This window comes from Leuciscus leuciscus (genome assembly GCF_965113295.1).
Source record: "Leuciscus leuciscus genome assembly, chromosome: 14".
In the NCBI taxonomy this organism is placed as follows: Eukaryota; Metazoa; Chordata; class Actinopteri; order Cypriniformes; family Leuciscidae; genus Leuciscus; species Leuciscus leuciscus.
In genome coordinates, this window is record NC_138738.1 from 26762253 (window position 1) to 26778341 (window position 16089).

The 16089-nt window shown below is 35.7% G+C and overlaps 1 protein-coding gene across 1 annotated transcript; it reads right to left on the reverse strand.

Moving 5' to 3' along the window:
* Window positions 1-927: 927 nt before the first annotated feature.
* Window positions 928-15735, reverse strand: aldh1l1 (aldehyde dehydrogenase 1 family, member L1). The gene is made up of 23 exons (XM_082190065.1): window positions 15601-15735; window positions 13814-13960; window positions 12830-13064; window positions 12049-12214; window positions 11753-11854; window positions 11555-11644; window positions 11315-11455; window positions 9317-9442; window positions 9052-9143; window positions 8779-8926; window positions 7261-7380; window positions 7055-7182; window positions 6424-6574; window positions 4002-4072; window positions 3762-3867; window positions 3577-3664; window positions 3305-3398; window positions 2917-3016; window positions 2698-2796; window positions 2238-2403; window positions 2060-2162; window positions 1656-1855; window positions 928-1559 (listed from the first exon to the last, which is right to left on the reverse strand). Exons 2-23 carry the CDS (start codon window positions 13941-13943, stop codon window positions 1504-1506), a joined length of 2712 nt encoding a protein of 903 aa, XP_082046191.1. The 5' UTR covers window positions 13944-13960; window positions 15601-15735; the 3' UTR covers window positions 928-1503.
* Between the last annotated feature and the right edge of the window lie 354 nt (window positions 15736-16089).

Genomic DNA, 16089 nt, shown 5'->3' on the forward strand with positions numbered 1-16089 from the left:
TCTGCAATGAGCGAGGGATAGAGAGGAGGTGCTCTAAAATAAAACCCTGCCCTCTATTCAATGGACCCTTTTCACATTTCCGGGTTTCTCAGAAGCGGAAGTCATCATAGTTGGGTAAACTTCTATTGCAGTTAATCAGAGACTACATTAAATATACTTTTCATGTTCCAATTTTCTCAAATAACAAAAGAAAAACTCCACAATAGTTTTTTCACAACTTTCAAAAAGAGGGAAAAAAATTGAGAGATTGATAACGGCAGTCAGAAGAGAGAAAGATGTAAATTTTCCCGTCACTCCCACAGCCGCTGTAATAGAAAAACCCTCACTGCAGCGTTGACTAGTTTCTTGTAATTTGATGCATAGGTAATATAATATAAATGATAGTGTAATAAATGTACATAAAAAAATAAAAAAATAACAAAAGTTTTCAGAATTTACAATACTGATGACCGTTAAAACATGTCATCAGAGTCTGTGAAAAGGGTCCAACAAATCAGTTGCAACTTCTGGTTCATGGGGACTTTAATGAAGCTGCTTCATTACTATAATACAGCAATAATTAGTTTTGGAGCTTAGCATACTAAAAAAGAACACTAAAATAATAAACTCCACCTACACTATAAATTCTGTTTACAACAATACGTCCATTCTAGTATGAAAAATGGTAGATAAATGGTCAATTCTCAAATACCTTCTGAATAATTATTGAAAAATTATAATAACCATAACTTTGTGACAGTGTGATAACTTTTACTTTGAATAACCAATAGTCAAGAATAATAATGAATCTTTGAAAAATTCTACTGCTCAAATATTGTTAAAATGAAAATTTGCGTTATTGTGATGTTGGATCTGTCTCTTTGTTACAGTACATATTTTTTCATATAGTCACAAATGCACATGAACAAAACACTCAAAACAATGTAATAAGGCAATACTGGACAGATTTTATTCTTGTGGCACATGCTTGGATAATGTTTATAAAGAAGACAAAACAATGGTGGAGCAATGGCAAAACAATACACTTCTTAAGATCAATATAAAATCTTTAAAACAATCAAACAGTATCAGTGCAGTAAATAACAGTGTCAGATATGTTTACCTGAAATTGTTTTGATGGCTAGTCAAGCATTATTTCACAGTCTTTTAACCTATTACAAACTATCTAAAAACAAATGACAAAGTGAAATATCATAATAAGTGAAAAAAGTCTGCTGTACGGAAATGACTCTCTCAGAGCTTATGTACAGTTAGACATTTACAGGTACCATGTAAAACTAGGAGACTAAAAATTAAGTCTGCAGAGTAACTAAATTTACCACATGATTTGATTTCATTTTCCTAATTGCCTGAACTAAAATGCAATCCATCCGTTAATACAAACAAAACAAATGTAATGACAATTTACTTCAAGGTTGAACTGAAATGGTCTTTAGCTGCCACTTTAGAGCACTAAAATGCAATCATCTTTTTTTGTGCACTATATGTCCAGTATTTTATCAGTTAGTATTCAACGGTGACACACTTAGTCTTCAGATACTCATTCAGAGCTTCTTGACCTGTTGGGGAGAAATACAGTTAAAAGTATTTCTTTAAAAAGAAATACCTACTCAAATTTATCAAAACAATTATCATTCACATTCACACAATCTTACCCAAATCTTTGCCAAAGCCAGACTGTTTGAAGCCACCAAAAGGAGCTGCCACGTCAGTCTTGTTGTAAGTGTTGATAAACACAGTGCCGGCTTGAAGTTTTTCACTCACATACAGAGCCTTGCTGATGTCGCGTGTAAACACACCTGATGCTAAACCATATTCTGTAGCATTAGCCCTCTGCAGTACGTTGTCAACATCTCTGAATGAGGGAGATTGGGGAAAAGGCAGTTTACAATGTTGCTTTTAGTCATATTACAATAAAAAAAAAAAAGGAAAAAAAGCATGAAGTATACAGTTAAATCCACTACAAATCATTCATCATTGCTGGAAGCTGAGTTTATATAGATTGACTGTTGTGAGACAATCAGCATTTTAGAGGTTAAAGTAGCTTGTTTCTACCAACCCATTGAATTTGGAGATGATCATGACGGGCCCAAAGGACTCCTCAACAGCAATATACATGTGATCCTGCACGTCACTGAAAACAGTTGGTTCAAAGAAGAAACCTATAGAGATGGAAAGCATAAGCAACTTTGCACTTTTTTTCCCCTCTAATGCATATGCTCACACACTCTCCTCACCTGGACGGTTTACTTGTTTCCCTCCACACACTAATCTTGCTCCTTCTTTGACCCCTTTTTCACAGTATTCCACTAGTTTGTCCAGATGGGCTTTGTGGTTCTGTGGGCCGTGGTCTGTGGAACGGTCTAGTGGATCACCAATCTTCATCTTCTTTATTTCACTAACCTACATAGATGCAGTTATATGATATGAGTTTTTAATTATGAAATTGTGAGTTATGAAATGATCACAAATAATTATCTTGGTTAAATTATTTTAAGAGGTTTCACCACTCATCCAGATTGTATGACTATACTTTAGATATAATATTAAAGCTATATCACAGTCACAAGAGTGTGTTATGACTATATATCAGAATAGCAAAGATTCAGCTGTAGGTAAGGAATCAAAAGGAATATATGTGAAAATAGACATTCAGCTTAAGAAGTTATTAAATCTTCATGTATGTTTATTCCTTACCACTCTTTCCACAAAAGTGTCATGGATAGATTCCTCAATGAACAGTCTCCCTGCTGCAATGCAGTTCTCTCCCTTATTAAAGAACACAGAGCTCATACCCTGTAGACAAGAAGTGTGTGTGGAGGGTACATAACATGTCTGAGATTACAACATTACTTCGATAAACAAAGAATGTATTTTTAATATGATCATGCAATCATGGTACTGAGGTAAACAAACCATTCTGACAGCCTTGTCCAGATCACAGTCATTAAAGATGATGAGAGGAGATTTCCCTCCTAGCTCAAGTGAAACCTTCTTCACATTGCTGACTGCACAGCTACAAGATAGACAAGCATTTCTAGGATTCCCAACTTTTATTTAAACCTAAATTATTTGTAATTAACTTAAATGAAAGAAATGCTGTAAGCATAAAAAAAAATATTGAAAGTGTTTGTATAATTTATTCAGAGTTATTAAGATAAAAATATAATTAGAATAACTACATTAAAATATGTGCCACTATTTTCAATTTGTGGCCCAAATGTGACATCAAGACAAAATCTACAAAACTCTGAAAAGAAAACAAGACAACAGTCACAACCTTTTAAAAGAGATGCTCATTCACCTTTTCATTATCTGTTTGCCAATCTCAGTGGAGCCGGTAAAACCCAGTTTTCGAACATCAGGGTGGTCAGACAGCCGCTGACCAACCAGAGACCCTAAAATTGACATATTCAATAAATATTCGATTCATATATAAGCAGACAGCCTTAAAAACAGCCAAATTCATGTTTCAAATTCATGCGCAAAGCATTTACAATAGTGATACTGAATTACATACAAAAAAAGTATATCAGTATATGAATTTTGTTGTGTATGCTTTGCGTGTATATGCACCGGATCCTGGTAGTATGTTCACCACGCCCTTTGGAAACTTTGCCAGTGCAGTTAATTCCGCAAACTTGAGAGCAGTCAAAGGTGTGACCTAGAATTTAACACAGAAACAATCACACAATCCTTAATTTCTGTTCCAAACATTGTTTGGAATAAAGATGCCTTGTGCATGTTTGTTTAATATTAACCTGTGCAGGTTTGAGCACCACAGTGTTTCCAGCTGCCAGGCAGGCTGCAGTCTTCCATGCCAGCATCATTAATGGATAATTCCATGGAATGACAATGGCACACAAACTGAACATAAACAAGCAAGAGCTAAATATTCTCAGCATTCTATCCAGATATACAAAATACATAGCAATTAAGGTGACTTTTCACGGTGAGGTTGGAGTTTGAGTATTAATTTTTATAGGGAGGGTTGATTTTACCCAATTGGCTCTTTCTTGGTGAAGGTAAGGTTTCGATTAGGCCGAGCCTGGTTGATAGGAATAGTGCAGCCCTGTGGAGAAAAAAAATTTGATCTTTCAGACACACACCAGAAATGGCTCATTATTTTTATATATATATATATATATATATATATATATATATATATACATTTTTAAATTTTACTAAAACAGTAGTTTCCAATCATATACTGTATAATAACAATAATATTCTTTTTCAGTTTTGTTCTGGGATAATAGCAGCTTATATTAAAGGGATAGTTCACCCAAAAATGAAAATTGTGCCATTTAGTCACCCTCAAGTTGTTCCAAACCTGTATGAATTTCTCTCTTCTTCTGAACACAAAAGAAAATATTTTGAAGAATATAGCTGCAAGCAGCCATTAAGGGGCCAAGCACAAAGAAGGCACGACAAGTCACTACTGCATGGCTGGGAGCATCAGACCAACTGCAACAATGAGCATATTAAGATGATTTTAGGCAAAATGCCTGAAAAATCAAATACAATCACTAATAATGTGATTTAATGTTTTATCACTTTTGACCAATAGGTGGTGCTGTGACCAAATTGATGTGGTGTGGTCAAAGTAAGGTGACAATGACATGTGCAAAGTTTGGTGTCAATATGCCAAAGCAGAGATACAGCCTCAAGAGTCATTTTGGCATCATGCCTCAACTTTGTTGCTTCGGTATACGAAAAAGGTTATACTCAAGAGACCAGTTTTATGCCAAAGCGTTCAGAAGTTATAAGCAAAAAGAGCCTAACCACTAGGTGGCGCTGCACTGAAACTGTGCAGATAGCCTCAGGACATGATTGTCACAACACATCAACAAAGTTTGGTCAGAATACATTCAATCGTTGCGAAGATATAGCCTCATGTCAATTTGGCAGGCACTTCGTCGAATTCGTTCGCACATTATTCGAGAACTGTTTGCCAAATCAATTTGAATTCCATAGCTTTTTGTCACCATGGTCTGAAGATGATCTAGTAAAAAAAAATTGAAAATCGGAGCAACAGCCTAGGAGGAGTTTGAAAAAGCAGGTTTTTCACAAAATTCAAATGACGGAAAATGACATCATAGGAATTTGCAATCGAATCGTCATGAGCCAAGGAATCAGAAAAAAAAAAGGTGACCGTTCAGACTGTCCTCTATCTGTGTGCCAAATTTCATAACTTTCCCGCAAGCGGTTATATGGGCTGCCATAGACTTCCAGAGCAGAGGAATAATAAGAAGAACGCCAACGGATACAATAGTTGCTTGGCCACTAAATATGGATAACCAAACAATTGATGGGCCCCACTGACTTCCATAGTATGCAAAAAAATACTATGGAAGTCAATGGGGCCCATCAACTGTTTGGTTACCAACATTTTTCAAAATATATCTTCTTTTGTGTTCAGCAGAAGAAAGAAATTCATACAGGTTTGGAACAACTTGTGGGTGAGTAAATGATGACAGAATTTTCATTTTTGGTGGAACTATTCCTTTAAGGAATCCTCTGGATTCAATACAAGTTAGGCTGAATTAATAGAATCGAGAATTGGACCCGCAACCTTTGGGTTACCAGTCTGACTCTCTAACCATCTGGCCATGACTAAATGTGATACTTATAGGCCTGGTTTCACAGACAGGGCTTAGATTAAGCCAGGATCAGGCCTTGGTTCTATAAGGACATTGAGTAGCTTTTAGAAACGTGCCTTAGAAAAAAAAAAAAAAACATTACTGGTGTGCATCTTGAGACAAAACAATGGCACTGACATATTTTAAGATGTGTCAGTGCAAGTTACTTTCAGTTAAAACAGCTCAAACATGCTTTTTAGTCTGGGACTAGGTTTAAGGCTTGTCTGTGAAACCAGGCAATAGTTTATAAAACCAATTGAATGTTGATTCTTTTAAAACTTGTGTATTATTTGAGCTGTTAAGTTGTTCTCATCATTTGTACAGTCATTTTAGGGTTTTATTGTGTTGGTATGAAAATTAAATCTAACCTTACACAGAAAAGGTTACTAAGTTTAGTACTTTTTTTCCACACTAAATTCATGTTATGCATATCTTTTACATTTTGTTACTATATCTTTGAAACTGAGTATTTTAATATTGGCTCCATTCAGTTTCATTGTAAGCGCCTCACTGTAAACCATATTTTTGCTGTTTTTAAAGAAAACGAGGGACCATTTTTGTGGTAATCGATACTAAACCTGGAATATGTCTAAAGATTTTTGCAAAGAATAATAAGAGGGGCCTTAAATCTTTAAACAAGGTAACTAAAGCTTGAAAAAACAGAATATATAGGCTGCTTATAACAGATTATCCTAAATATAACACTGTGGTATACATCACAATTGATGGCTGATAGATAAATAAATATTCTAATAAATAATATAAACAGACACAAGCAAACCTGAATCTTGTCACACCACCCAGCAAAGTATCTGAATGTCTGGATAGACATGCCAATGTGTGTTTTGAGGGCAAGAGTATAGACCGCTCCTGAGTCTATGGACTCGATAGTGGCCAGCTCTTCCTGATGCTGCTCCATCAGATCAGCCAGTCTGGAGAATGCCCACATACACTACACAGTTATTTTCAGACCGATCTGATGAAGACACTTTAATAACATGTGTATCGCTTGCAGAGACAAATAATCATCATCCATCACGTATAGTTGTTTATTTCCTTTCTGTTGTCATCTTTGTTGAATTTCTTGATACAACTTTTTGCTAGCATGGACTGAGCAAATATGATCGGAGTTCTATAAACATAAATGCAAATAAATAAATAAACATAAATGCAACAGAACTCATTGGTTTGGACGTAAAAACCTGAATAAAGAGAAACAAACTCGCACATATCTTGATGGGCTAAGCTTGAATGTTTACCATGCGTTTACCATTTCTGTCAAAATGACGATTATGAAGATTTGGAATTATTTGTCATTTACTACTTAAATTCTGTAAATGATGAACATTTTGGGTAACGAAACCAATGTTTAACCTGCAGTGTTAAAATATAAAATGCAATCAATTACGTACTTGTAGAGTAGTTTGCCTCTGTCTCTGGGGTTCATCTTGCCCCACTCTCCCTCCTCAAATGCTTCTTTAGCTGCAGCCACTGCCTTTTCCACATCAGAGATCTGAGCTAAGGACACATCACAGATTGCCTACACACAAACACAAGCTGAAATTGAGCATGTGGAAAAGATAATGCAGAAAAGTGGAAAAGTTTGTCGATTATGTACCTGTCCATCGGTGGGGTTAATGGTCTTATAGGTCTTTCCCCCTTCAGCATCTACAAACTCGCCATTTATGAAAAGCTGGTGAGGGATCCGGATTGTCATATTGTTCAGCTTCTTTTCTACCTACAACAGACATGCAGATACTTAAATAGAAAGTACAAAATTAGAAATACGCATTTAACAAAAAAGCAGTATACAAGACAATTTAACTAATCAACAAAACATTTTCATAAGCATTCAGTCAGTAGCCGGCAATACATTCCAAAAATTTGGCATGTCTACCATTGTGTTTGAAATCCAGACCTACGGTATTTCTGATTAAAAATCTTTGAAGCATTATGAAGCATAAAATATGGCAATGGAGACTCCAGACTTCTAAGTAGCTTATTTCTTAAAGAAAGAATCGAAAAAATTCCACTTTCAAATATACAACAATTTGTGCCCTCAGTTCCCAAATATTGAGTGTTGTTAAAAGGAATGGTGAGGTACCAGAGGTAAACATGCATAACATTCCCTGTTTTGTGTTTTTTGTTATATGGACTTTTAGTTTGCATTTTGCCCCGTTCTGTTCCTGTTTCTTGTGCCATGTTTTGTAGTACCTTTGTTGATTGGTCTCCCAAGTGTGCCTTGTTTTCTTGTTACTCTCGTTAGCCCTGTCTGTATATAGCCCTTGTGTTTGCTATGTTAGTTTGTCAGTCGTTTCTCGTGGATCCTATTATTCAAGTTTTCTGGCTCTTTGAGTTCCCCGTTTTGTTAAATAAATATATGCCTGCACTTAGTTCCACACCTCTGCCTGCCTTCCCTGTCCCCCTTCGTGTCACAATAATCTTCTGCCCCAATGGAATGTGGGAATGTTGAAATGTGTTCCCGACATAAACTTAGAATGAGTGTACACTTGAACTTGGAAAGTGGGCTGTTTAGTGTGTTATAAAAATAATGCAATTAATGCAGTAATTTCCAAGGCTTTCTCAGGATTTTTCTTCATCACACAGTGAAAAACCAACATGTAGGATAAAGTGTACTGTAGTCTGTCTGGCTACCTGGTTAGCTAGTCTGGAAACTGTGATTGGCTCATTAAATCAGTTATGGTTCTTTTGATCACTCCACCCAAACTTGGATAACTGTGGCAATTCTAGAGCTAATAAATGCAACTGAGTGGCACAGACCATTTATTAGTATAATCTCATCTTAAGTTTAAAACAATGCCACTATGTAAATATTATTCATATACTATATTTGGTATTATAGTATATATTGTATTATTAAGATAATTGCGTATAGCATATGGAACTGTAAAATAGCTACAGCACTGATGGACATGTTGTATAAGTAATAATCTGTAAAATGCTGAAACAGTGTCATTTTATTTTTATATATGAAATCTATATGTATTTTTTTAATATGAAGCAGATGACAGTTAACAGTGTTCTACCTGAAACACATATGAAATGTAGTTTTCAAGCCAGTGCAAAAATAAACATAATAATAAGCTACTATCCATTTAACAGGAGCAATACTAACATAGTCTACGTTGAACTCGTCTTCCTCATCCTCTCCTCGCAGCTTCCTCACACACATTTGAATGAATTCTTGAAAGCTTGTTGCCATGTAAACGTCCTCATTCTGCAACTGCAACTGTTTCGCCCTTAACTTTACCTCTTCCACCAGCCTACAGTGTGAAAATAAGAAAAAAAATCTTTGAATTATATAAAGGGAAAAGTGAGGAAAATAATGTATATTTACATGCATTATATATCATAAGAATTAGAAAATGATACATGCTCACATAATTACCTGACTACATCCATCGAGGCAGCACCAGACTTAAAGAAGTCAGTAGTGTCTTCAATCTTCTCTACATTAGTCAAAATACTCTTCCACACCTCCTGGACAAAAATGCAATAAATACTACATGAGTCTTCTGTCTTCAACACGTTATCTTTTAGAATAATTAAAAAAAAAAGGATTTAATATGGGTACAATGTTTGTAACATGCAGACACACACAAAGAATATTATGGTGACTATTAATGAATTGATTCAGATTTTTTTTTTTTTACCCTCATCTGCCCAGCAAATTGTTTTTCATCCTCAGAAAGTTCCACAGTGGAACTGACACCAGCTTTAAAATACTGGGATGCTGCAATCATCTTCCCATCCTCAAACTGCAGGTTCTTCACAAGCAACTAAATACATAAGTACAAACACACTTTATGTATAAATACACATTCACATGCATCTACAATCTCAGGAAAAATGGTTTTCAACATACAGTATTCACACTAGTCCATATTGCATTGGTTCACTATCAGAGGTGTAAAATACATGGGGGACACGTTCCTCTTACTTTTAATAAAACAACAACATTGCATTATACATTGCATTTAATTAGGTAAAATGTGCAAACTTCAAAATTAAATTCTAGCATGATTTACTCACCCTCAAGTCATTCTGTATGACTTTTGTGTAAAACACAAAAGAAGCTATTTTAAAAATGTCTAAGTGTTTTTTGTTCATTCAATGAGAGTCAATGGGGTCCAATGTTGTTTTGGATCTCACTTTCATGGTATTGTCAAAAAGTTTAAACAATCTTCATAATATCTTTGTGCTCCACAGAAGAAAGAAAGTAATATAGGTTTGGAACAACAAAGGTGCATAAATAATGACATTTCTGGGTGAAACATCCCTTTAAGGTTTTAGGGCCCAAGTACATTTACATTTATGGCCATTACCATGTGGGCTAGAATTCTGCTGAATCCTTGAGTTAAGAAAAAAAAAATGTATAGCTCAGATTTCATTATCATCTATAAAATATATTTAATCTGTATTTTTTTATTTCCCCCCAAAAATTACTTTTTCAAAGTATTCCTAGGCTACGTGTCCAGTTCACACAAAATTTGGTACAGATCTTCTACAGACCCTCATGACAAAAACATATCAAAGGCATTTTGATTTGGTACTTCATTTCTAAGATTTGATCTAATTCATTTTTCAGTTGTGGTGACAATTTAAGTTTATCAAGCGACGAGAATACTTTTTGTGCGCAAAACCCCCCCAAAATAACGACTTTATTTAACTATTCATTTTGTTCTGTGTGGGCCTCTGAGTGAGTTCACATAGTGTAACAGCGCAGTGCTTCTGTGTTAGGCTCACGTAGGCTCACTATTGGCCGACACTAGTCATGTGTGTGATGCGCGTGACGTACAACACAGAAGCGTTGCGCTGTTACACTACGTGAACTCACTCAGAGGCCCACACAGAAGGAAATGAATAGTTGAATAAAGTCGTTATTTTTGTGTGTTTTTTGCGCACAAAAAGTATTCTCGTCGCTTGATAAACTTATGGTTGAGCCACTGTGGGCCGGCAAGTTTCAATAACATAGAAGCTTATGGAGAAGTGAGACAGCTCTTAGATTTAATCAAAAATATCTTAATTTGTGTTCCGAAGATGAACGAAAGTCTTACGGGGTTGGAACAACATGAAGGTGAGTAATTACTGATAGAATTTTCATTTTGGGGTGAACTATCCCTTTAAGAAAAACATATTTTGCAACTGTGCCATCTGACACAGAAGCAATTGTATCCACAGCATCAACAGGATATATTCTTTAGAATTTGTATATCTTAATCGTGGTCTCTTCACATGTGCTTGGGCTGTGATGATTGCAGCTTGCACTTAAAGGGATAGTTCACCCAAAATAAAAATAAACAATTAAAAAACTCTATTCCAAAAATAAATAAAAACTGATTCCAACCTGTATGACTTTCCTTATTGTGTAGAACATGAAAAAAAAATATTTGAGAAATGTCTGTTTTTGTTTAGTTTTTTTTTTTCCATACAATGGAAGTCATATGTCACCAAAACCTATTGGTTACCAACATTCTTCAAAATATCTTCTTTTGTGCACAGTAGAAGAAAGAAATAAAGTGAGTAAATGATGACGGAATTTTCATTATGTATGTTTAAGTTTTTGCCAGTCCTTTTTATTAGCACAGTTAAAGGAAAATCTGTAGCTAGTTTAGCAAATTTAAAAGCATAAAGTTTCTCCAAATCCTTACCGTTTTGCCATCATTCCCAAAAAGAACAAGGCCACTTTTGGTTACCAGACCGGGTCGACTTGCTCCAGGGATTTCCAGAGGTTGACCATTGCTGGAAGAATGGTCATTTTCCAACAGTGTTGATCCATAAAATGACACATTCTACCAAAAGAACGAAAATAACACTGTAGCATTTGACTAAGAGTGTCTACATGTCCGGTGTGCTGTTGTGTGTGTTTAACAGTTAGTTAAAACACTCACTTTGCTGTCAATCTCTGCCCAGGCTCCAGGGACTCTGTCATTCCCTCTGATCCAGTTATGAATGGCTTCTGCTGGCTGGTTCCAGTCAATCTATGCAACCAACCATAGACGGTTGTTGAAATGTTGTGTACAACAATTAGAATCAAACAAGCTATACATCTATATATTGACTGTTGTGCAGTGCTGGAGAAACTCCACCTTTGAATTTTCTTTCTTCTGAATACACTCATATGTGGCTCCTTCCTCTGGTTGCTTGATTCTCTGAGCTTTACCCGCTGCAATTAACCTGACTGCCTCCACCTACAGTAAAACAAAAACACACAAGAATCCAAAGGTGCCCTCCTATACAACAACTACGTCCAGAAAGTATCTGGACTTCAAATCCTACTTTTCCTACATTAAAACAATGACTGATATGCTGTTTTAACTTAATGGATAGCAAACTATGTTTTGCAATATAATGAGGCTGTAGATGTTTCTGCAATAATCCACACCATGCCTTTGACTCCCTCTGGGAACAGGAAGCGTTTGTAGATGCTGTTTACATTGTCGTTCGGCTCAACATCACATTCTCTTTGCAAAAGAATTGGTCCTGTGTCCAGTCCATCATCTGCCCAGAACACAGTAAACCCACCCTTCTTATCACCATGAATCAGAGTCCTTAGAGAAATACATACAAAATAACAAACAGGAAATTATGTTAAAGGAACATCATTTTACATAATTTATATTACATCCTCATGCCGTTTCTTTCAGTGAGACATACTAAGCTTCAAAAGGACATCAAATATGATAATATTTAAACACATAAGTGCCATAAAAGTATAAAATATGACTAATGCGCTACATAATACGTCTTCTGAAGCTAAAGCTAAATTTAATGAGTCCATATATTCAAAATGAACGTTTTATTGCTTTTAGTCTAAACATTCTAAGAGTCAACAAAGTTTACTTTCGGGAGATACATGTTTTTAAACTTTTTACTCTGTCTTTCCTGGGAATATAGTCCAGAAAAATGTATGATGATGTAATGCACTGGATACATTTTGTGAAATAAATTCTTTCAAGAACAAGAATGTATAAAAAAAATTAAAATACAGACAACTGTGATAGTAGTGTTGATGCTAACAGCAGACAGTAAAAACACACCAATGGCCTACTTATGATACCCACCTGCCTCTCATTAGATCTTATTATAATACTTCTTATTATAGTTACCACACATATACGCGCGCACTCTCTTAAAAAACATAAAGAGAACACACACATACTGACCAGTTAATGGCAGAGGCACCTCTGTGTCTGGGTAGCAAGGAGGGATGATAAATAATGGAGCCGTGTTTTGGATGATCTATCACTTCCATAGGGATAAACTGGGAGCAGAAAGGTAGAACATTCAGTTCAGCACCAACTGCCTTATACTGATCCACTACCTCTGTGATGGCCTTTCCCTTCAGCCTCCAGCGGGGAAACTTGAACACCGGCACGCCATCTTTCTCTGCCTCGGTCGCTGGGGACAGTTTAAAGATTTAGTTTAATTCTGTTTAATTTGTGTAACCATGAAGTTTCCTCAAACCATCAGATTCATATGCGCAAAAAGAACAGTGCCGTAGCAAAACCAACATCAAAGAACGCCCTGCAAGAAACATGCAATTTTATATTTCAACCACAGATGGCGATAGAGAGGCCAAAGTTCCATAGCCATGCTATTTAACGACCTGAAATAACCCTGTCTTCATAAATAGGTCAAATGATTTAATATTTTAAGAGACTTATTGATCTTGACACATAGTCCTGAGTTTTCTACTGCATGTTTCTACATGTTGGTCACACCACATGATGTTTTTCAAATATTGTCATTCTTTTAATGATCAATTCTTTTTCATTATGATTAGTTGAACAGCTTTATCACCCAGACATTTACAACTTTTTGCCCCCACAAAAATATCAAAGTGAATTTTAACTCAGAAAATAAAAACATACCATAAATGAGGTGCATTCAACTCATTTTATGTATGAATTAAAAATTTGTATAGCTTTTTTATATTATAAATCAAAAGGACAATATAATAAAAGCCTGTTCATACCAATAATGTTTGGTGCAAAAGCAGAGCCATTGTTGTTACATAAGAGTGTTATTACTGTCCATTTTTTTTTTGTTGGTCTAAACAAATCTCATGTGAAAAGCACACCAAATTTTCATGGCGAATGTTTGTGTTGGTGTAAAATAAAATAAAATAAAGAGAATGGGAGACTTACCAAGTGTATCCACTTTTCCATCTTTGTCAGGAATGGTGAACACACCAACAATTGTGTGGCCGTCCTTCTTCAGTTCTTTATACACTTCTTGTCCAAAGAGACTCTGGCCAATCACGGCAATCTTCATCATAGATATTCACTGATATCTAAAATAAAAGGAACACACATTATATTGACAACTCATACTACTATTATAAAATACTATCATTACTACAAATGGTAGAATATTAGAATACATTATGAAATAGTTACATATAAAAAGACCTCTTCCGCAAGCAGTTCATTTAACCATAAACAAATATACTTCCTATAACTTTTTTTTTTAAGAAAAAACTTTCTGCATTCTACTTCTCTTGCTTGTTTACTTCTCTGTCTTAATATCAAAACTTGTCATTTAAAAAAGCTGCCTCGGGTTCGAGTCTCCTCCAAGGTCAGCAAGCCAAGTTTAGTTTACGATTAACCTTTAAGGCTGAATGGGCAGGCGAACTAGTGAAATAATATATAGCGCTAAAATGTCCAGCTATTACACCCAAAAATAGAAATGCTTGAACTTTTATTGGTATCTAAAATGATGGTATTGTAACAGCCTTATTTCCAGCTACAATAACTCTATTGTGATATTATTATCATGACATAAAATTATCATGTACATACATCATCATGTAATAAAATTACTATGATATAAGATTTTGGTTGTTTAAAGATGCACTTGATTCTGTGTGACTTTTTTTGCCTTCAAAGACCTATTATAGGGTAAACAAATAGATTTGTTTGTGAACGACAAACTGATGACTGCTGAGGATAAAGGGGTCATTCAGTTCAGCATGTTAATCAATCTTTTGCATCAAGTAGCAATGGGGTGGGGCAGAAGAATGATTCTTATTTATCGCGAAATTGAGCAATGATGTACCCCGTGTCCTCCTGGTGAGACGACTCGAATGAAGTTCAAGAAGTTAGCTAGTGAAGGGCATACATTTCTGAAGTGTATCATCGGATGATTCGCATCAGTGTAAGTTAGGCCTATTGCCGATTCGAAAATCGCAGTTTGCAGAACATTGCCTACAGTTACAGGACAACAGCTACTCGATGTAACGTTAACTTGAATGAGTTGGAATGTCGGACACGTCCGAGAGACCGGTTTTCTAATATCTATATCGCGAACTCTTCAAAACGAATCAGTTCGAATTGTCGAACCGGTTCAACTGGTGTACTGAAAAGAACTGGTTCAAAGAAAGATTCGATCCGTCTAAATGACTAGCAGCTACACCATGAAGGAACATTCCAAGCAGGATAAGTATTTAAAAATGAGTCAGGGCAAAAACTAAATATATATCAAAGCGTAGTGGCCAACGGAAAAGTTAGGATAGTTGCTTAACCCAAGTGAAGACCAGGGTCAAACAAAGTTCGATCAACGCGATACGCCCACCACAACAATCTAAAAATGTACGTTAACCTGACTTTAACTGCAGATAACGTGAAGCCATTTCATTCAGATTCATTCATCAGCTATCCCACAATTAAAGTTACAATTATTTTTAATGAAATAAACAAGAATTCTTGCAAGAAACAAAGAAGTTTCGCCAACACATTCATAAATCATAGGTGCGATCATGCAAATCTCTCCCCTTTTTTACACAGATTGTATAATGTATGCACAACACATTTCGCTAAGGCAAAACTAGTTTACGACTACACGACACGAAACTAGAGTGTGTCCTTTGTCAAGGGAAGTTGTCATTGCAAACACTGTTAGACTACCTGTACTAGATATTAATCGTATCATACCTTTGCACGTCCAGATCAGAGCTGTTCCTCTGCAACTGCAAGAAAGGAGGAATCAGCAGACACTGTTGCTATTTATTTCAGCACAACAGTATTGCAGGCCAGCGATCAGACTACCAATAGCGTTATTACAACCGCAAGGGGGAGGAACCGAAAGTTTCCTCTTCCACAGTTATATATGTTGAAATCATAGTGCAAAAACATGACAAGGGATAGGGATGCAAGCTTTTGTGTGTTTTTATAAGTTTGTATAAGAATAAGACAGATTATAATAGCAGTAAAATGTAGCCTGATAAGAATTTAAGGGCCAAAATAGGCTATAACTAAACTTGACTCTGTAAAGTTTATTGACCTGACAATCTGTCTGGGCAGTGATTCAGACTTGGCAATTTAACAAGCCTTGGATGAGGGAATTCTTGATTCTTTTTAGTCAAATATTGCATAATGTGATAACGTGAGATTTCCTGAAATGCAGAACACTCAAATTACCTAGA

Excerpts from the sequence above, each read along its gene's own strand:
- aldh1l1 (XM_082190065.1), bottom strand. The coding sequence starts at position 13,943 with ATGATGAAGATTGCCGTGATTGGCCAGAGTCTCTTTGGACAAGAAGTG. Across the intron at positions 3,017-3,304 it reads GGCAAACAGATAATGAAAAG|CTGTGCAGTCAGCAATGTGA; the intron begins GTGAATGAGCAT and ends TCTATCTTGTAG. Across the intron at positions 2,797-2,916 it reads TGGACAAGGCTGTCAGAATG|GGTATGAGCTCTGTGTTCTT; the intron begins GTTTGTTTACCT and ends TCTTGTCTACAG.